General features: G+C 40.9%; 1 protein-coding gene across 1 annotated transcript in view; it reads left to right on the plus strand.

The window, feature by feature from the left end:
- The window catches only part of INO80D (INO80 complex subunit D), a 63,049-nt gene extending 48,128 nt beyond the window's left edge, over positions 1–14,921 (plus strand). Inside the window, exons 9-11 of the mRNA XM_028112220.2 lie at positions 2,202–2,419; positions 3,116–3,273; positions 5,371–14,921. Coding sequence (XP_027968021.1) covers positions 2,202–2,419; positions 3,116–3,273; positions 5,371–6,536 — 1,542 coding nt within the window. The 3' untranslated portion in view covers positions 6,537–14,921. The remainder of the gene's footprint in view (positions 1–2,201; positions 2,420–3,115; positions 3,274–5,370) is intronic.
- The last annotated feature ends 8,024 nt before the right edge of the window (positions 14,922–22,945 follow it).

Here is a 22,945-nt window from a genome sequence, read left to right on the forward strand (position 1 = left end):
GTACTGGTGGTTGCTCACTGTTTGTTGAATTAAATAGCTGATAATAATAAAAGTAGACCTCAAGTATTGAGCCAAAGAACTACAGACGCTGGGAAGCAGCCTTTCTTTTTTTGCTTGTTTGTTTCATGAATTTGTACATTTGTGACTTGAGTCTGTAATATAGATCCAAGTATTCGGCTAGTATTAAACTTCTTTTGAATCTCCCGAATTGATAATTTAATTTTATTCTTTCTTGTCTTGAATTTGTTTGCTAGTATTAATAACTAGTTTTAGTTATTAGTTTTCAAATATTTTGTACTCATTTTATGTACTTAGTTATGAGTTATTAATGAATTCACTAAAAGGTGACATCAGTTGTAAAAACCACGATTGTTTTATATACCAGCAAGAAATTTAAAAAATGGGGCACAGTGCATTTCTTACCACTTACAGTTTCTGTTTTATATTTATCAAAATAGCTTCTTTAGACTTAATCAGGCATAGATTTTTATCTTTTCTGATGCTCCTGGTTTCCGCTGAATTACTTGATGCAGGAAAGGCAGTGTTTTCTATGTACATCAACTGTAACACAGTTTCGTCTACTTTGTGGTTGTGTTCCTTTCTCATTTGGTGGTTGCTTTACAAAAAAGAAAGGAATTGTGGTCAGATCTTTAATAATGAGTATTTGCTTCACTAATGACAGTTGGATACGCTGCTTCTCTTTGTGCTTCCGCACACTCAGCTTTTCCTCTTCATGTAAAACCAATAATGCACATCCCTCGACTCAAAACAGCAACAGTACCAAGAACATATGCACATATATAGGCAGCGCCAACTATCGTGACCATCACCGGGCCAACAGCAATTGTAAGATGCCATTATTGTAAAATGGACCTCAGTTACAGAGACACTACAATGTGTGTCTTGGAACTAATGAAACGCAGTATTCAGATTGAAGGGTGGCCGCTGAAGAAGGCTGGTTATTACTTGGTCAATTTCTTGTTCTTCCTGGCTGGTTCTTCCTCTCTCTGCTCACGTGATTAGAACAGTTTTATAACACTGAAGTCCCATGGTCTCTCTTTACCTGTCTCCCTGGCCTGTGTCAATGACTGGACAGACTTTTACTGTATCATGATTTCTGAGGCTACATCTCCACCCCATTCTTTATCCCTTATACCGTTTTCTCCTATCTCCTGGGACATCTTCGTACCTCAAATTGTGAGCCAAACTGAATTCCTTAACTTTTCTTCTGAATCCTTACTCTGCTCTGTACCAACTAATGATATCATCTAACAGCCAACCCTAGAAACCCTAGAAGCGTCTTCGACTGCTCTCTTACCTTCATCCTCACCACATCCAAGGAGCTGTCAAATCTTGAGAATTCTGTCCCTACAGGGCCTTGCTTTTCCATTCCCACTCACATCGCCTTAGTCGTTTGCCTTGTATTGACTGTTGGAGTGGCCCTCTGATTGGAAATAATGCCTCCCTCCACTTACCTTTTGTCTGTCCCTTTACCTTGCTACCAGCCTAGTTACTCCTTTCAAAACATGTCAAATTGTGTTAATCCTTTCATCAAAAATCATTTCACATTGCCTATAAGATGAAGTTGAAAATCCTTAACAGGGTATTCGAAGTCATATATGATCTGGTCCTAAACTTTACAGCTTACTTTCACATTCCATCCTCCATACGCCACACCCCAAGCACCAGTCATACCTGGTTTTTTGCTGTTCTTTTTGTCTTGTTTGTGCCATTTCCTTTTAATCATGCAAAACTACAAATAATTGGTTTTCCTTTCGTACACCCATAGAAGGTCACTATTACCCCCTTTTTTCTGTACTGTATTTATGTACACTTGTATTCATGGTTTTCCTATGGAAGAGTAAGTTTGAGAGTGCGATTACATTTCATTCATTATATTTTTACACTACAGCACCTATCCCAATGTCTTTTTTTACCCCTCCCCATCCCTTCTACCCACCTGCACCTCCCCCTTGGCCTGCCATGGTCTCACAGTGTGGGATGAACTGTGTGTATATATTGAATTGATTTGAATTAAATTAAAAAATGAATTGTTTATTCGTTTATTGCTATGCATAGTTGGAGGTATGCAGTATGCTTTAGGCATTCCATAGAATGTTACGAGATACATTTTTTTCAGGTAGCTGTTAGGTTTTTCCTAAACAGTCTAGTTTAAAAGTACCCATTTATTCATTCCGAAGGATAATTTCTTGAGAGGAGATAGCTCCCGTAAAGTTCAGCACCAGCAGCAGAGGAAACCCAGGAAAAAAACCAAGCCTCCTGCACTTACCAAAAAACACAAGAAGAAGAGAAGGCGTGGACCTCGTCGACCCCAAAAACCCATTCCCCCTGCAGTACCCCAAGGGAACCTCAGCATGCCCACCAGCGTCTCACTGCCAGTGGAGGCTGCTCAGATCCGGTCAGTGACGGTGCCAAAGCTTACATTTCCTTTCTGTGTTCGATGGTTCTCACAACATCTAGCTTACGTTCTTCTCTAGCATTGTGGCTGGCCTCCAGAAGCCATTTTGATAAATTAGCCTAGGCTTTGTAGATTTCAGTGTAATTTTTACTAAATATTTGACTGAGTGAGATCTGAAATAAAGCTTTTGGTAATAACACAGAAAGCAGATGCCGAAATTGAGAATTTGTCTACTCAGATTTTTCTGTTTCAACAGAAATATTCCGTCAGAATTCTAATGCATTACTAATTTTGGCAGGGGTTAGCATTTTCACCAGATAAATGAGGCTTCTGTTTCAGCTAAGCATCTCTATTTTATCTGTTTATGTCATTTTTAAAAATTATTATTTCGACTAGATTTGAAATTTACTAAAAAGTATGAAGACATAGTGCACAAAACTAATTCATTCTACTAATTTGAAGTTAGAAGTACCATCTCAAAATGGTTGCCTTCATTAATACCTGGTTAAAAGCTGCAGAAATGTGTGACTGGATGGCGAGGTCTTCCTTTTGCTTTCACATTTCCTTCTCTGAAAGTAGGAAAAGGAGACAGTTTGAGTTAGGATTTCCCATCTTCCTGTTTGATGAACTTGTCTTGGGGACACTGGTGTGAAGGGAAAAGGGGAGTGGTGGGGCCAACCATGTCTTCTTCCCTAGGAGCCCGTCCACGCCGGAGCTGAGTGCTGATGAGTTGCCGGATGACATTGCCAATGAGATCACTGACATTCCACATGACTTGGAATTGAACCAGGAGGACTTTTCAGACGTCCTGCCACGGCTACCTGATGACTTACAAGATTTTGATTTTTTTGAAGGTGTGGTCAACATTTTGATTCAAGACTGTTTTTTTTTTAATGAGTTTTTAAAAAGGGAAATTGTGTTTTTGAGATGTGTTTGAAGTACCCCTCCTCACAGATAGAAAATGCAGCACCGCTATAGCTATTTTCCCGTTCCAGAAGGCAAGGGCTGTGTGGTTTTTCTCACCATACTGTAGGCTTAGTAGATTGATCATTCAGTTGTTAGGTTTTTAACTTTGTTGCTTCAAAAATGAGTCATTTTACTTCATTTTTCAACAAAAACTTTTTTTTTTAAGATTTTATTTATTTGTCAGAGAAAGAGCACGCACAACCAGGGGGAGCAGGAGGCAGAGGGAGAAGCAGGCCTCCCGCTGAGCAGGGAGCCCGATGCGGGGCTCGATCCCAGAACCTTGGGATCATGACCTGAGCCAAAGGCAGACGCTTAACGACTGGGCCAACCAGGTGTCCCAACAGAAACATTTTAAACTTGAGTTAATTGGAGCCTTTTAGAACTTGTCCTAATCTTAATACCTGTACGTCAGTTGAAGTGCATTTTTCCAAAACTAAGTTTGCTTAATCCCACCAGTTCTCTGGTGCTTTCAGGGGAAAGCTTTTATATTCTTAGAATGTTTCTTTCCCCATTAAAAACTGGGTATTTTTGTGGTGATTAGTCAAGTTCCCCACTATAGAGTTTTTTTTTTTTTTTAAGATTTTATTTATTTGACAGCGCAAGCAGGCAGAGCAGCGGGCAGAAGGAGAAGCAGCCTCTCTGCAGAGCAAGGAGCCCGATGCAGGACTTGAACCCAGGACCCTGGGATCATGACCTGAACCACCCAGGCATCCCTAGATTTTTTATATTGGAAATGAAATCAGCAGCGACCCATGGGCTTCCATCTTACGAAAATTAGTTAGAACGAGAGGAGCAGGATTAGCAGGTCACACAAAAGCATTTTAAAAGATAACGTCTGAGTGGAGGGGAGTGCGGGGTGCTCACATGCAAGCACGAGTCGCTCTATTCCAGTCTTCTGCAGCCGCCCTCCAGCTGGAGGAAGGAGTTCAAGAGCAGAAGAACCAAGGGGGGACTCCTACACAGCTTTTTGTCTGCAGTCTGCACCAATATGATATGTTTCCTATTTTAATGATTTTAACATAAGTTTACGCAAAACCATACGTGTAGTTAGACTGGTCACCATGCTTTTTAAGTTGGTATTGCTTAGAATCCTTAAGAATTTAATGCTCTGATGAGTTGGGTTTAGGGAGTGCTGTGAATAAACTGAAGATGTGATGCAGGTTCCAGGACAGCTCGACCTCTCTATGGATTCATATTCACTCTTTCGTTCCAATCCAGTCCTTGGAAGATTCTCTATTTCATAGGGATTCTCTTTAAATAGAATATTCGTTTGGTTTGGTTTTAAAGATTTACTTATTTATTAGCGAGCACTCACGTGTGGGGGAGGGGCAGAGGGAGAGAATCTCAGACTCCCCGCTGAGCGTGAAGCCCCACCTGGGGCTTGATCCCACGACCCTGAGATGATAACCGGAACTGAAATCAAGAGTCTGACGCTTAACCAACTGAGCCACACAGGCGCCCGTGGTTTGTTGTTGTTGTTGTTGTTGTTGTTTTGTTTGTTGTTTTTTTTTTAAGGTTTTATTTATTTGAGAGGGAGAGAGTGCATGCCCATGGGTGAGGGAGAGGGAGAAGCAGATTATTTGCCGAGCAGGGAGACTGACGTGGGACTCGATCCCAGACCCTGGGATCATGAGCAGAGCTGAAGGCAGATGCTTAACTGACTGAGCCACCCAGGCGCCCATTTTTTTTTTTTTAAAGATTTATTTATTTATTTGAGAGAGAGAGCGTGTGTGGGGGGGGGAGGGGCAGAGGGAGAGAGAAACTTTTAAGAAGACTTGGACACTCAGCATGGAGCCCGACTTGGGGCTCTATCTCACGAACCTGAGATCATGACCTGAGCTAAATCAAGAGTCAGAGCTCAACTGACTGAGCCACCCAGGTGCCCCTTTAATAGAATATTGTTAAAAAGTAATTCAGATGTATGGTTCTGTGGTATGGCACCAGTAAAAGCTCTGCTGATTCTTGATGGCTTTTGTTTTCCTCAGGAAAGAATGGAGACCTCCTTCCAACTACCGAAGAGGCCGAGGAACTTGAACGGGCCTTGCAGGCTGTAACTTCTCTTGAGTGCCTGAGTACCATTGGGGTACTTACCCAGTCAGATGGTGTGCCAGTCCAGGAGTTGTCAGATAGAGGAATAGGGGTGTTCTCCACAGGTACTGGAGCTTCAGGAATTCAGTCCTTGAGCCGAGAAGTTAACACGGACCTAGGGGAGCTATTGAATGGGCGCATAGTACATGATAATTTTTCTAGTCTAGAGCTGGATGAGAACCTGCTCCGTTCTGCTACCTTGTCTAACCCACCTACACCCCTGGCAGGGCAGATCCAGGGGCAGTTCTCTGCCCCAGCCAACGTTGGCCTTACTTCTGCCACTCTGATCAGCCAGAGTGCACTTGGGGAGAGAGCCTTCCCAGGACAGTTTCATGGACTACATGATGGCAGCCATGCCTCCCAGAGGCCACATCCTGCCCAGCTGCTGAGCAAGGCAGATGACCTAATCACCTCACGACAGCAATACAGCAGTGATCATTCACACTCCTCGCCCCATGGAAGCCATTATGATAGTGAGCACGTGCCGTCTCCCTATAGTGACCATATCACCTCTCCCCACACAACATCTTATTCTGGTGATAATATGGCAGCTACCTTTTCAGCAGAGATGCCCATCATGGCGCAGCACTTGCTCCCAACCCAACTCGAGGTGCCACTTGGAGGAGTCGTAAACCCCAGAACTCACTGGGGCAATCTCCCTGTCAACCTTGGAGATCCCTCTCCATTTAGCAACCTTCTCGGCGCAGATGGACATCTTCTTTCCACTTCCCTATCCACACCACCCACCACGTCGAACTCAGAGACCACACAGCCTGCCTTCGCCACCGTGACCCCCAGCAGCTCCAGTGTGCTTCCGGGGTTACCGCAGACCAGCTTCAGTGGCATGGGGCCTTCTGCTGAACTCATGGCCTCCACCTCTCCCAAGCAGCAACTCCCTCAGTTCAGCGCAGCCTTCGGCCACCAGCTGAGTTCTCACAGTGGCATTCCTAAGGACCTGCAGCCCAGCCACAGCTCGATAGCCCCTCCTACAGGCTTCACAGTAACAGGTGCCACAGCTACAAGTACCAATAATGCATCTTCTCCCTTTACCTCCCCTAACTGAGCGTGTCTGTGTGTTTGCAGGCAGGTGGGGAACCTGGTGTTTTCTATCTTTGTTTCCTGTTTAGCATCCCTTTCCCCCTTTTCCTAAAGATTTTAAAAATAACAGATGGGGACTAAAGGGGAACTCCCTTTCCCAGTTCAGCAAGCAAGCCTGCGGCGGACCTTGCTTCAGTGTTCACGCGTGCTCCTTCGCACTGGTGCTCATTCCCTCCTGGCGGGTTCTCTCTACCCCGATGGTTTCCTTAGTGGCTCAGCACAGTGACTGGCTAGAGTTGATTTTTAGCAGCAAGTCCTAGAAGTGGAAGATACCTCAGATTACCAGTGCCCTTTACTATTTCCTAGTGTTCAGATCAATGCTTTCCATTCTATGACCAGGTCTTTATGGAGGTGGTTCTAGATAGAATGGTCCTATTCATTGAGTTCCTGTGTAAGTGGTAGCAGGTGGTGCATAGCGGGCAGATCGAGGCTCTGCCTTAGCACCAACTGCTAGACACCACATGAGGCCAGGATTCCATCCCTAATTGTGATCATGTTCAATTAAAAAGAAAAAAATTAGTCTTTTGACCGCCTTTGTGTATGTGTACACCCATGTGTGTGTGTGTGTGTGCAGGGCAGGAAGCAGCTGTCCCGTTGCTGTTGTTGTTGTTGTTGTTGTTTTACTATTTTTTTTCTCCTAACTAGTTTAAGGCTCTGACTTCTCCTTTCCCACATCTCAGAACCCTCATCAGGTTGGTCATTCTTTCCCCCTGAATTAGCGAAGTCTCCCGCGCACAGAGGGTGGTGGGCTGATGATGCGAATTGCACAAGCCCGTTTTGCTCGGTGATCCAAGAACGCAGAAAGCCGAATTCACGTCAGGGCCATGGGGACGCCACAGAAAGCTTGCGTGGAGTGACTGCAGGGTTCCTGAGATTCTGAGGTCCAGTGGTTACTTTGCCTTTTTAGACGTGCATTTTGTTTCTGCATCCCTCTCATGGAATACGTTCACGAGATGTAATTATAAAAAGACCATATTTTGATGTGAAAAGCAGGATAGGTCAGCTAGATTTGGAAAGATGGGATCTCTGAACTCCTTGATCCGTCTTTTACTTTTGACTTTTTCATGTTTACAGTAGTGATTCTTCGGTAAGATTTGTAAAATGTTGAAGACACTTGTAGAATCAATGTACCAGTTGTGAAGTGATATGTAATATCTGAAGGATACACATTTTAAAGTTTCTTTCAAAGCAGAATATGGAAATTAGACATAAATTGTACCCACCCTTTGGTACTTTTAAAATAATTGAAGTACTTAGGTTTAAGTTTGGGGAAATTTTTTTTTTTTTTTAAAGTACCAGGATTTTAGGGTTAAAAATCATATTGGGTAGTTTAGTGAGTTGGTGACTATGAAATAAATCTATGAGGTTTCTTTTTACCTGCCTTCTCCCCGGCCCCCTCCCCAAGGGTGGAACTAGATTCTAAAGGCATCTGTGCTCTGCTTTTGCTGAGAAGTTTCACTGTCCCCTGAGATACCATTGGCTATTTATACCTGAGTCTAGTCTAATTTACATATATATATTTTAAAAGATGAGTAGAAAGAACATATCTATTAATGATGTGATATAATTCATTTGTCAGGGAATATTTGATCTTAATTCCTTTTCAGTAGGTAAAGATTTGGATGTATTTTCCTACTTCCTATATGTATTCTCTTTATGCCATGCTAATTCTAACCAGTCCCTTCTTTTGAAAGCTTTTCTTTCTCTGCTTTTTAAAGGAATGATGGTGATCAGCAGGCATTATGCAGATACACGTGCCTGAGATTATGGAGGGGAAATGTCACATGACTGTATGAAATCATTATATGCCCTATTTTGTATTTATTGAAGTTTTCTTTTTGTGGGCCAAAAATACATTTGTAATATATTTAGGTTTTTTTTTAATCATGATAATTGATTGGAAGATTTATTTTTTAATAGCTTTGCCTTTTTTGCAGATTGAGAAATTTCTAAATTATAAATTGTGTCACAAAGCAAAATTATATTTGGTATCACCATAAATTTCTATTCTGAATGGTGAGGACAGATCATTTGAGCATCTCTCACCTGTGAACCTATGTTAGGAAGCTTTTTTATTTTAATGTACTGTAATGAAATGATGATGAGTAGTTACCTCTGCTCAAAAGTATCACTTCATTTGTTCTGCTCTTTCACTTCCCCTTCTAATTACCCCTAGATAACTGTCTGTTCCCAGCAGTCGCTCTAGTCTCCATCGTGTGCTCATCCCAGGTTGTAGCAGCACACCAGCTGTCTTATCTACCAGCCCCCTCTGACAGCAAAGGGAAAGTCCTGGGCAGTCGGTTTGAACTTCTCTGGCTCTTCATCCCTCGTGGTAGCTGCTTAAAATTCTTCAGTTATCAAAACTGAGTTTGCAGTAAGTTGCACATTTTCTTGTTTGCAATTTTCTGTTTTACGTGCATTGAAAAGCCCTTTCCTGCTTTCTAGTAAGGAGGCATAAAATGATCAGGAATGTTGCCAGTTTCAGCTTCACACCAAAAACTTTGAGTCAGTTCATTTTTGTTTAGATGCCCACAGGGATAGCTGAAAAAGGGGCGCCCGTAGGAAGTACCAGTGTAGGTTTGAGGAATTAGCAAACAAAAACAAAACAAAACAAAAAACCAACAAATTTGTCCTCTCATTTCGTCTCCTTCAAAACCAACATCCAAGCTTGCAGTTTGCTTTGCTCTTGTGGCTTCTTGTGAGTCCCTTTTCGGAAGAGAGAAGAACATCTGTGAACCCAGAGATAACCCGGTAGGTTTTTCTTTTAGCTAATGCAGAGCAATTCTAGTCTGTTAGTAGTAGGTTTGCTGTTCATGTGTAGAGAAAGGAACGAAGTGTCTTTTACTCCAGAAATACGAAAATTTGTGTCATTCAAATAGCACTTACGCTATCAGAAGGCAATACTGGAATCAAAAGCAAATTTTATGTAAGGTCCTAATTAGGTGGAAACCAGCTTTTTTTTTTTTTTTTTTTGGAAACTCATGAGAAATGGTGGCAGAGAAGTTCACTCTATTTCTGCAGTTCTTTGGGACCATTTATAAAGGCCAGTTAGATTGTGTTAATGTGATTTATTTACAAAGTTGCTGCAGTTCATGGATACATTCTGTACTGGGAGAATCTGAATTCCATTCTAAGGAATGATACTCACTGGCTGTGATCTTATAGCATCGAAGAAAAGATGTGTTTTCTCTCCTTTACTCTCTCTACGTAAGTGTTAATATTATTTTAATTAAAGTACTTAAGACATTGTTTTTTCCTCTGTAAAAATGGCTTAGTAATTTGCACATCTGCGTAGGTTATGTAGTTAGTAAACAATTCACAATAGTAAATAGCAATTACACTTAACCCACCAAATGACAGACTATGCAATGGAAAAATTTTGTAATTATCGTCACATAGCTTATACGGTGAAGGATTTTTTTTTCCCCTCTCTAGTAACCTACCATGTGAGATAGAACTGCTTTATAAATGACTTCCTGAGCAATTTCATGCTGGCAGGCACTGCGGTGTGTCTGAGGACCCTCCACGAAAAGATTATAATTTAATGAGAAGCAAATAGTAGGTATGGAGATAAAGTTGGAAAATGTGGGGTGTTTTTTCCCCCCTTTTCCTTAAAATTGTAGTTACCGTCTTGAGTGGCGTCAGGCTAAAGAAAGCTAATACTTTATCTTTGCCAAATAATTATTTATAAGATTTATTTCTTCAACAAGCCCAGTCTCTCAACTGCAAGCTAAGAATCCTCACTTTCTGTGACTAACACTAAAGCTTTTCCTTATCAGAGCTCATTTGTAGTCCTTCATCACAACCCAGAGGCAAAGACAGTGCTTTGATTTGGAAGGAAACAGTGTCTGTGATCCATGCCCAATCTGTAAGCTTTCTTCTTATGTGAAAGAATTTATATTTCTGTTGACCTGTACCATTCAGTTTTGTTTTGTTTTGTTTTAAGTAGGCTCCACACCCAGTGTGGGGCTTGAACTCACAACCCTGAGATCAAGAGTCACATGCTCTACCGACTGAGCCAGTCACATACCCCTGTACCATTCGGGGTTTTTATCAGTTGGCCCTAGACTTTTGAGTCTATGTAGGTAACTCCCGCGCCATCAGCTCATGTTACTTGCCTGCAGTCCTTCCTGCGCCCTTGCATCATGGGGGTGGTGATGGTGGTCGTAGGCTGCATCAGCAATGTTTGTGTGAGGCGATCGCCTTCTCTCCAAGTCAGTTCCGTAGGTGGTTGTGGATTGGTATTGCAAAAAGATGAGGATATTCATAACACTAAACTCATGATTTAATAGATTTGGAATTCATTTAAAAAATTTTTTTAGGTATCTAGTTTTCAGATTCTTCAGCCTCTTTCATTTTAGCCTTTTAACATTCTACTAAATTCTGTTTTTAATCTGGTATATATAGATTAATATAATACAGTGGTCTTCTGCATGGTCAACAGAACTCTGCAGGTCAATGAGGCAATTTCAAGGATTCCTTAGAAGAAAATGTAGTCGTACTGAATAGTCTTCATCTGTATCTCTTTCATCACCAACACCTACGTCGTTCCAAGGATTTTTTTCTGATGAGAAATACATTTCTTGGGGGTGAGGTAGGAGGTGGAAATATAGAACATAGATTTTTTTTTTTTTTTCCTCTCACAATACATTGGAAATACGGAATCTTCACTGGCATTCTGTAGAAGGGTTAAACAATGACTTCCTAATATCTGGAGCCTTATGAGCTCTCCAATATCCTGTTCTGGAGGGAACTAGAATCCATGCTTAGTAGATTAAAGTAACACTTTAAATGCTATCTTTCAAAAGATTTGAAATAAAATACCAGTGAAGAACATATTTGGGTATCTTATCTGTTAAGCATTTCCCCCTGACCAGTGAGTTGGGAAAGAAAACCTAAAATACAAGTGAATAATTATGTCTCCTAATAGTCAGTGTCATTAATGCAAAAACTGTGGGGCCGACTTGGAGAGCCTCATTTCTGAATAGCAAAAACACTCTTTCCCTTCAGCTCTAATTTCTGTTAGCTTCCCTTTCTCTGCACTGTGATACAGAGCCAATAAAGGACGGGTGGCATTTCGGAGAGAGCAAATTTGGTATGACTTTCTTTACCGGAAACTAGGTTCCCACATCTTGGGAATGTTTGACTACTTTGAGTGGCAGAGTTTTGGGGGATCTAAAGTTGAGTCTGAAAAACAGTGTTGTAAGAGAAAAGCTGTCTGTTAGTAAGCCCTGTTTGGGCAGCCCAGCTCTCCTTCCCTTTTCCCTCCTGCCTGCTGGCCTCCACAACCCCCCCACCCCAGGTCCTCAAGTCTACCCACGCACCCCTGATCTGCCCTGATCCTGACCTAAGAGTAATAAAAGCCGCCTCTTCCATTTGGTTTTGTTTTGTTTTGTTTTTGTTTGTTTTCTTTTTTTGAGCTGGGGACCACTGAAGTAAGCTCTGTATGCACCCAAAGTTCCCCTTGGAAAAATGTTCAACATGCAGTGCTGCGAAATGCCACACCATTGCTTTTGCTTGGGGAATAGACTGATTTGCCCTGAACTGACTCCACCCTGCGTCAAGGCCCCGTTGGCTCCAGCAGATGAGTGTGCAAGTGATGGGAAGTTGGATGCTTGTGACATTGTCTTCATCTGCTCGGAAGGGTTGAAATCAGTCCCTCTTCACAGTGATTATTCTTTTCACTGTATAGTGTTGAGTATGTCTCAGGGATTCCTTGTGGAAATTAGGGCAGTTTTTAAAGTAAGAAAATAGTTTTAAAAGAAACTAAAGGTGACTCATCATTAAAGAGAGCGCAAGAAAGAGAAAACGTTCGGTTTCGTAGCCCACCATGTCTTGAGTAGGACTTTTTTCCTTTCTCCTTCAGGCTCTCATCTCTGCTTCAGCAAACAGAATCCTTTCCCATCACGCACAGCTTTAAAAGTTTTATTTAAAAATTTCCTTCCCCAATGAGCTTTCAGAATACTTATTGTAGATTTTAAGAGAAAACGTATATTAATTTATACTATTAACATCACCTCATAAATTATAAGTTTTATACTAAAGCTGTATTGAGTGTAATGAATTATGTTGCCTATGTGTTTTAATAGCTTAAAAAATTATATATGAGCTTTTTTTTTTTTTTTTTTGACAAAAACTAGTGAAGCACCTTTTTACACTGGATCTCTGCCGTGTCAAGGTGTATAGCTGTCCTTTGCTACCTTGCAGATATATAAAATAAAAGGCTATCCTGGGGCCTCAAAATGTAGAACACCTTTAGACCATTTATTACTGCTCATTAGAACTGTTGGGAATTGTGTTTCTTTAGTAAATGATCTGTGGTTTACACTTAAGATGGCTAGAAGCTTAGTTACAGGGTAAATAGAAATACATAGATCAAGCAAAACTCCCAACTACTGTAGCTGGAATTTGTAAACTAAGTTTTTAAGACCTCTTTTATTTCCTATGGATTTATTCTTTAATTTACAGTTTATTCTGTAAGTTGGGAAGTAAAATAGAGAAAATAATAAATCTAGATGTTCTCAGTGTCTTATTCAGGAACTTTTTATCCCTCCTCACTAAGGAATTCCCACTGTGACTTAAAAATATAATTAAATTACTTGTGTGCATGTCTCTGTGGTTTTACACACATGCAAAAATATACATTGGGGGCACGTGTGTGAGAGAGATGAATGTGTGCTTAGGTGAAAATAGAGGAAGGTAACAGAATGTATTGTAGAAATATGATTTATTTAGATGAGGCTAGCAGAGTTTTCTCATTGTCTCTAGTATAAATACACCAAATTCTTCATTATGCTATCTTCTGTTAAAAGGCTAGCTCTGATATCATGTGCATTTTATCTTAACCTTTGATTGACTTATATTATGCTATGTTTTTAAAATGACATGAGAAACAGGTTCTAAGACCAGCCTCTCAACTTTTGAGCATAAAAATATGAGAGAGAGAGAGAGAGACAAACCAGACATGAGCTGTGTTTATCTACTGGGGTGATGGGACCAGATCAGTTGAAACAACCTTTTTTATGTTAATAATACATTTCTTCTTATTCTGAGTTAGAAAATCTTATTGGTCATCTTTTCTTGGTGAAGTTAAGAAAATTACAGGCTTTTTATAAAGAATGCTGTTTTTTGAAGGGACTGCTTTGTTGAAAGAGTTGGGGGATCATTTCACCATGAATATTTCAAAGCTGGGATGATTTCAGTTACTTCTAAAAATTAAAAAAAAATTACTCAGTTGTGCTATTATTTATGAAGTTAGCGTGCCCCCGACCTCTGTATTTTGGTTATAAGAACAATTGTGCTACTCTTGACTTTTACCTGATTCATATGGAATTAAAAAAAGATACATTCCTATATTTTGAGTTTTGTCATTTTGCTATACATTCATTACTGGAGTATCTGGTGGTCTAACATAGCCAAAACTAGAGTTGTCATTAAATGCTCCGATCACATTTATTTTTAATATCAAAATATCATGTACTTTGATATATGTCAAAACAACTTCTGAGAATACACCAGACTTTGTAGTTCTCTTTGAAGCCTCATTCATCTTAGGTATAGCCAAGACCTAGGAAAGCTCTGCAGGTCGTTCCTTTTATAGTTGTATTTCTGCATCTCCCAGTTTCATTCACTCTTGCTTTACGGATTTTTTAAAAATCTGCATATTTCTTGTACATATGCATGCAAATGAAAGAAGGGAGTTTGTATTGGTGCCATTCCTCCCTTCAGTTACTGGTTAATGGGATTTGCTAGAATAAATTCCCCCTGATCGAAGGGTGAAAATAGACCCTTTTGTGTATATCTGTACAGAGATGTGTATATGGGATGTGGTGGCACTTTGCTGAATGTGAACTTGCCTTGTCAATGGAAAGATGGAAGAGTACTATGTTTATTTATACCTTTGTATAAATCTATATATACACGTATGTATATGTGTGTGTATAGATAAAGCTTATATACATATATTTCCCTAAAAAATGTGTGTGTACAATAGATAAAACAGCCTTTGTTAAGCAAGATTATACGTCTATGGAAACTCAGTTATTCTGTAAGCAAGAGGAGGTGACGGTCTGGAGTCCGTCATCAGTGCGTACCAAGATGGAAGTCCTTTGGATTATAGTCTTGTTTATGGCTATGGTTATAAGTGAATTCCTGCTAGAACTCTTCTTACTTGCCAGTTCCACGATTCTTCATCTGCACTGCCTTCTCAGTCTCCCATCACACTTCATTGTATTTTTTCCCCTTTATGATGTTGTAGCCAGAAGCATTTGGCTCAAGCATAGTTCATTAACTTCTCAGTCGTTTCTTTTAAAGATCTTTTAAAGATTGGGTAATATTTTGTATAGTAATTTTAAGGATTGGGCATTCACCTTTGTCTCAAAACCAAACAGAAACCAACATTCAAACAAGACTAATTGGAAAGTTTTACCTAGATGATTTGGGGACATTTTCCTCACATTGGAAAACATGATGATTTTAGTATTGATAACAGTGTCAATTATTGTCACCAATCTGTCATTTAAAAATGTGGTTTACTTTGTGTCTTAATCATAAATTTACCACTCATTTTAATGGAAAGCATACTAAGTCACACATAGGCCTCTTGAATTCTAGAACTAACTCATTTTACTCATGATGACACTGCTTCAACGAATACTTACGTAATGAATTTTGCTATATTTCCTTTTTTTTCACATTTGTGACATTGTGTTTTACCTTTGCTGCAGCTCTCTAGAAAACTTGCATCCCTATATATTGTGCCTTTAAAGCTCTTATGCACACACAGACAAAAGTGTATATATACATGTTGGAGCATGTGTACATACACTTTCGTATAGGCTCACACAGTATGTCTCGTATATATTGTGCGAGTGAATATATAGATATTCAAAGGCAATGGAATGTTGCTTTCTAGATATATATGTATATAAATAGTGTTGATGTACTGTATATACACATGTATATGTGTGGGTTTTAAATGGCAATCTTCTACATTGAGCAAAATGCTGCCCCTACTGGAATATTGTCACTGCAATGGCAGTTGTATGTAATGATTTTTAAAAATACATTATCGAAAATTATTTAAAGAACATTTAAAATTCTCATCTAAAGACATCCACACATTATTTATTTATCTTCCTTTTCCTTTTTATTGTTACATTTTGTTTTAACTGAAAGGGAGACTGTCACTTTTAAAAAAAAAATGCCATCTGTCCCATGGGAGAAAGAGAGAGAGCTGGGGATTCACTTGAGGAACCCTGTGCATTTTTCCTCTCTCCGAAATGGAGATGTACCACAAACCAGCCAGTTTATTTCAGTTATAAAGCAATCCTAACATTTCCACTAGTGTATGTCAACCACCATCTTACTAGATCAACTTAATTCACCAATCTGCCTCTTCCTTTCATTAATAAATTATGATCATTGAGATCATTTTGCCTGGGGGAAGTTAACTACTCTCTAGCTGCAGGGAAATATATCACCTAATTGTTATTCTGCCTTGTTCAAAATTCAACTTTGAGAGAAGGCAGCTCTCATGAAGCTGTCTTAAGCATGTTTTGCATTTATTTAGTTAAAGGTCTTCCCAGACTTTTTTTTCTTTTTAAAAGAACTCTAAGTCTGCATGCGCTTGCCATAGATTTAATTCTTAGTCCCCACAGCTTCAGGTGTTTTCATTAGTACATCAGTTTGACACACTGAAGGAAAGACTCTGAAGGAAAAAAATGAGATATTTTATTTTGTGATGAGTTGGCAGCAGATTACATTTCAAGACCTTACAGAGAAAGGAACATAGATGGACAATCCTAAATTTTTAAGATGTTACCAAAAAAAACAGTGAAGGAAGAGTATCCCCCCTGAAGACCAGAAGGGAGAGGTTGGGGTCTGAGTGATTTCACAGAGTAGTTGAGCTGGAACTTGATATCAGAAGCAGCCTTTAACAAAGCCTCTTGGCAGTTGTATGGTACTAACCTGGAGTACTGAGGTGTAAATCGAAACCAAGTTGCAGTGGGAAATCAAAGGTGAGGTGGTAGCTTCTTTGGATCCGGTAAGGGACAGACGCATTGCACAGTTTTAAAATCTCTTCTTACAAAGTAACTGCACGGTAGCAAGGACTAGCAGTTCTCAAAGCCCTTCTTTTTCAGTGTTCTCATTCACCTTGGCACACAAGTATGTTTAACAGGCCATACGTTAAAAATATTTACAAAAAAAAAAAAGCTGCTTAAAGGGAACTTACAAACCGAGAATCTTGTCTATTTTTACGTGAATAGTGGCTAGAAGTGGCTAGAAGCTTAGTTGTATGCACAAAAGCTAAGGGGCCACCCGTTTCTGCACAGACTATAGCAGTAAGGTGAGGAGGTTGGCAGATTTGGTTAAGAGCCCCCCAGTTGTGACGTGACGGAAAGGCGTGTCTGACATTGAGTGTGGTGTTGCTTGGGGGGGGGGGACCACATTTTGGGAGGCGATGGGCTGTTGGTTTGTAATTTCCCTTTAAACATGAAGAGATGGCTCATATTTTCCATATATATCTCAATGAATGTACTGTATTACTGTTTTAAAAAATTTGATGAAATAATAATGGATTGGTCTCCTTTTATTATCTGGTCCTTGTTTAATTTGTTTAAGGGTTTTTGTATACAAAAGTTTACATTTTTATGTATATTTTTCTTGTGTAAAAACTGATGTAATATGTGTATAAAACACTGTATGTATTATCTGTATATAGTGTGACAAAATGATTTTTCTTTCTTTCTTTTGGATGTATTAATAAATCTTGCTGTGAAGTAGCCTTGTTTTGGGTATAATTTCCTCTGCCTGGATATAGATCAAAGCTGCAAATCCATTTCCCCCCTTTGTTATTTAAATAGAGTAATTTTTAAAAATCTTACATTTTATTAAGAACTCTAGGGAGATATATTCATGGTTCTTTACGGTGAGACCAACAACAATATTTGTAGTAGCTGTGGATCGATTAAATGCTAGGTGAGCTTAATGTGGTGTCTAGAACCTTGAAATCCAACCAGAAGTTGCATTTGAAATTGTTACATGTCATAATGGAGGTCTTACAAGCCATTTTCTATTTGATTTAATCAGAAGCTGCTTCTCTTTTCGTTTTCATAGCTTCCCAAGTATAAGAAGAACTTCATGCTGTATAGCCGAAAGTTAAAAAAAAAAAAAAAACACCTCAAAGAAACGTTCTTCTCCTTTAAAGCATTGCCAGGTGTCTTCCTTGTATCTCCTTGGAATTGAGTTGTTACTTTATTTTTTAATATGCAGATTGGAAGTTTTCATTTCCTGTGCTGTCTTGTTGCCAAAGGATTTTGTGGTACGCATGGAGGCTAGGATAAAATTCATAAAGAAGAGTCAGTAATCTAATCACACATTCCTTTTGTTAGGAGATTTACTATTCATTTTTTGTGGAGCATTTAGACTGGTTTTGCCTCTTGAAAAGAAGTTAACATTTTGAGACTAGAAGCAGATGTCCACCCACAGTACTAGTAAAACGGCCTGCGGTGACAACTGCCTCCATCCCCCGGCTCTGAAATTGGTAATGTATGAAATTGATAATGTATGAAGAATAATGCTGGAAATTGATAAGTCCATTTCTTCAGCTATATGATAGTTGATTTAAACTCTTGTTCATGTTTATTAAGGATGCTCCTTTTCTAAATATCTGCACAAATCACAAACTTTTGAGATTGTGCTGGCTCAGTTCTTGATTTTTTTGGAGGGGCGGAGGTGGGGAGCAAGAGAGAATCTCAAGCAGGCTCCACCCTCAGCATGGAGCCCCATGTGGGGCTCCATCTCCCCACCCTGAGATCATGACCTGAGCTGAAAATAAGAGGCGCTTAACCAACTGAGCCCCCCCCCCCCCCAGGCGCCAATGATTGTTTTTTAAAAACAGCATTTGGGAGGCAAGCGTATGAGTAAAATGTTTGGGTTGAGGCCACATCTTTATAAGAGCTTGGTGTTGAGAGCCTATGGTCACCAAGTGAAAGCAAAAAATACAGTTTAGAAGGGAATCTCTTTTCTTTACTCCTTGTTGGCATGTCTTCACCTCCTTGTTCTTTCCTGTTTCATTTTACGTATATATATATATTTTTTTTTTTTTTTAGTAAGCTCCATGCCCAACATAGGGATTGAACTCATGATCAAGAGTTGCATGCTTTACTGACTGAGCCAGCCGGCGCCCCATCAACAATAATTCTTGGCAGGGGGAGCTTATATTTAAAAATCTGCTTACCTGCATTAATTTGTACCTTTCCACAATGTGTGGATCTATCTGAATGTTAAGGTGGTATATTTTGTTCCTTTCCCTTAACTGGCTTCCTGGAAAATTCTTTAACTGACATGTTGTGACTGTAGTCAGTTATTTTTCCTCCTTGAAATCCCTGTGATGGAGAGATGTCTACTGCTTAGCGCTCAGCTTTCAATCAAGCCCATGGTAGCGTGTGAGTGCTGTTCCTGTTCTAGCATCTTTTCAATCTTCGTTCAGGTCTTCCGTTTGTTTTCTTTCTTTCTTTTTTAAGATTTATTTATTTGACAGAGACACAGCAAGAGAGGGAGAAGCAGGCTTCCCGCTGAGTGGGGAGCCCAATGCGGGGCTCGATCCCAGGACTCTGGGATCATGACCTGAGCTGAAGGCAGACGCTTAACCGACTGAGCCACCCAGGCGCCCCTTCCGTTCGTTTTCTTATTCACTTATTTATATTTTTGAGCACTTGGTGTTAGAGACAGTGGGACACCTAAAAATGAATCACACCCGGATTCTACACCTGAAGGCTTTGCCATGTAGTGGAAGAGAGAAGATGCGTCACTATACAAACAAGATAGAAATTGCCAAGTGCTTAGAAGAGTGATAAAATGCTTTCTAAGTTCATGTCAGAAAGAGATGATTTCCAACGAAAGGAAAGAAAAATGTGTAGAGCACAGTGCCTGTGCGCATTCAAGGACAGGCAGTGTTGGGATATTGAGAAATGGAGAGAGTGTTCCAGATGGAGAAGCAGTATAAGCAGTGTGTGGGAGAGCAGGTTGCAGCTGAACTTGACAGGTGTGAAACGCATGAAGGAGAGTGGTGAGGAATGGAGGAGAGAAGCCAATGGCTATTGCCTAGGGAGCACGGAAGGCAGAACAGGTGGGAGCGCAAGACCGGTGGCCAGCTGTGATTGGGAAGACTCATGGCGGAGAGGTGAGGAATGGTTAGGCTACTTGATGAGGCAGGAGCTAGTCGTGGCAGTAAAAATATAAAGGAGGGAGGAATTCGAAGACTCGGAAAGAGACTGATGAGATGGCGGGGCAACGGAGCAGGGACAATCGAAAGAGGCTTCACCCAGGCTTCTGGAAGAGCGCTGCTGGTAGTGGCAGAAGTGGGCGGCACCGCTCAAGACCAAGGGTTTTGAAAGAGCCAATGAGGTTATACGTATATATATTTTGGGGGGGGCGGAGGGGAAGAGAGAGAATCTCAAGCAGGCCTCGCGCCCAGCGCGGAGCCCGACCTCACAGCCCTGAGATCATGACCTGCGCCGAAGTCAAGAGTTGGACCCTGGACCGACTGAGCCCCTCAGGCGCCCTGAGCCAGTGAGTTTTAAATTTATGAGGTCAGAGTTGGAAGCAGGGGCACCCAGTGGGCATGGGCAACCAGCAGTGCAGTTAGGGCTCAGAAGAGAGGCTCAAGCTGGAGATAGAGATTCTGCTATGGGCATAGAGTTCCTTGTGGAAGCCAGATGTAAATGATCAAGGAAGAAAGTGAAGGACAGGTTTTGGAGAGCAGCTCCATGCCATCTATTACTTACTGTATTTTATTTACGGCCCAGAAAGAGCTCAAACACTTTCCCTAGAGTTTCCCACCCAGGGAACATAGAGCTGGTATTCACAGGCTTCCCATTCCCCTAGGAGCCATGGTATTGAGGAACATCATCCCCACCCCCCGATCCCAGCCTGCGGGTGTGCACTCACCCCCACACTCCATTTGTACCATTGACTTCTTGTTTGCCTCCCTGTCTAGACAGTATGCTCCAGTGTCTACCTTGTTAGCTCTTGAAACGCCAGCCCCAAGCACAGCGTGCTTACCCACAATCTCGTAGTACATGTTACTGAATGAAGTCAGTGATCTCAGGACGTTTGTGAATAGAAGGAATGCAGATTTCAGGAGACTTAGAGCATCTGGTGAGAGGCAATGCCGCGACTGGTTACAGCTGTGGACTTTGGACAAGACTTCTTTGGTTCTAACGTTGCTCCATTATTTAAGAACTGTGTGATCTCAGGTAAGTCACTTACCCTCTCCCTGCTTCAGTTTCCTTCTCCGTAAAATGCACCCAGAGGATGGGACACAGCCTGGGGAGAGCACTGAGAATAGTCCCTGGCACTTACTAAGCACTTGGTAAATTTTAGTTATGCTCATTTTATAACTAGAGAGAATGATTGAAGATACAAACAACATAGGCCCCTTCCTAAAATAAGTGTCTAGGGGAAAATGAATAAATGAAAAAAGATTAGGGGGAGGTTGGGGATAGATAAGGAGCTAAGGCAAAAAGTTTCTGATGAGGGAGTGCTGATTTTTGTAATACAGGAGGACATAAATAACCAACAGAGAGGTTTACTTTCACTCAATCACATTCCAAAATATTCTAGGGTGTAATCAGTTACTAAAATCCAGTTAGCTGAAATACAACTTTGCCTTCTGCTTTGTAACTTTAAAAAAATTCTGTTTCTGGGGCGCCTGGATGGCTCAGATGGTTAAGCATCTGCCTTCGGCTCAGGTGGTGATCTTCTGGGCCTGGGATTGAGGCTCAGGTCGAGCCCCACGTTGGGCTCCCAGCTCAGCAGGGAGTCTGCTTCTCCCTCTGCCTCTCCCCCCTGCTTGTGCTCTCTCTCTCTCTGTCTCTTTCTGTCTCTCAAATGAATAAATAAAAGCTTAAAAAAAAAAAAACACTTGGGAAAAAAAACTCCTATGTTTCATCTTTACATAGTGAAGCATTTAATGGGACAAAATGTATCATTGTATCCTGACTTGGAGAATATGTGTTGGGTTAAAAAGTATCTAAGAAAAGAAAAGTATAAAGAATTAGTAGGGGATGCCTGGGTGGCTCAGTCGTTAAGCGTCTGCCTTCAGCTCAGGTCATGATCCCAGGGTCCTGGGATCGAGTCCCACATCAGGCTCCTTGCTCAGCAGGAAGACTGCTTCTCCCTCTGTCTCCCTCTACTTGTGCTCTCTGTCAAATAAATAAAATCTTAAAAAAAAAAAAAAAATCAGAAGGGGCACCTGGGTGGCTCAGATGGTTAAGCGTCTGCCTTCGGCTCAGGTCATGATCCCAGGGTCCTAGGATCAAGTCCCATGTGGGGCTCCCTGCTCAGCGAGGAGTCTGCTTCTCCCTTTCTCTCTGCCTCTGCTTGTGCTCTTTCTCAGACAAATAAATAAAATCTTTAAAAAAAGAATTAGTAGAAGATCATTTTTCAAAAACTGTGCATGTCCCCTGCTTAACTAAAAAATTGAAATCAAATTTAAAGAGCTAGACCATATACCACCTTCATGGTCTGTAGAGACCGGACATGGTGCCCACAGTACTTAGCCTCTTACCATGGATATTTCTTTAAGACTAAAATCTTACCTCTACTTTCTTTTCCCTTCAACTGCTGTCATTTCTTTTTACTGCTAAACATTATACTTGCTCTTTCCACAATTACTCCTTGTTCCACTGCAATTTAGCTTTCACCTGGTCATTTTCCTGAAGCCATTCTTGCCGAGGCCACCAGTGACCTTTGCTGTCCTTCTCTGTAAGCTCTCTGAACCAGTCAGCACTGACAACCTGCCGTTGTCCCGTTCTCCACTTAATTCTCACATGTCTTTTCTGGGTTCTTTGTTAGTTCCAGCTCTCTTTCTTCTCCCTCAGTTTGAACATGCCTCAAACCCATTCTTCAGCCTTTCCTGTTCTTCTTGCTCTGCACACAAGCTCCCATGGCCAGATCCTTCCACTCCCGGGGTTTAAATACTGACTCCCTGGAGATGAACTCCACACCTGTGTCTGTAGCTCTGATGCTCTCAAACTTCAGCCTCACATCTCCCGCTGCTTCCTGAGGACCTCCACCTTCATCGTTGACCATCATAATGAATTTAATTTGTCTAAATCCAAACTTATCTTTCCTTTTTTCTAAAGTTTTTATTTAAATTTCAGTTGGTTAACATATAGGGTAATATTAGTTTCAGGTGTAAATATAGTGATTCAACATTTCCATACATTACCCGTGCTCATCACAAGTGCCCTCCTTCATCCCCATTACCTATTTCACCCATCACCCCACCACCACCTTCTTTCTGGTAACCATCAGTTTGTTCTCTGTAGTTAAGAGTCTGTTTCTTGGTTTGCCTCTCTCTCTCTC

The sequence above is a fragment of the Eumetopias jubatus genome, unplaced genomic scaffold (assembly GCF_037043125.1).
Source record: "Eumetopias jubatus isolate StellerSeaLion01/CBP00866 unplaced genomic scaffold, mEumJub1_p1.0 scaffold_3, whole genome shotgun sequence".
Lineage (NCBI taxonomy): Eukaryota > Metazoa > Chordata > Mammalia > Carnivora > Otariidae > Eumetopias > Eumetopias jubatus.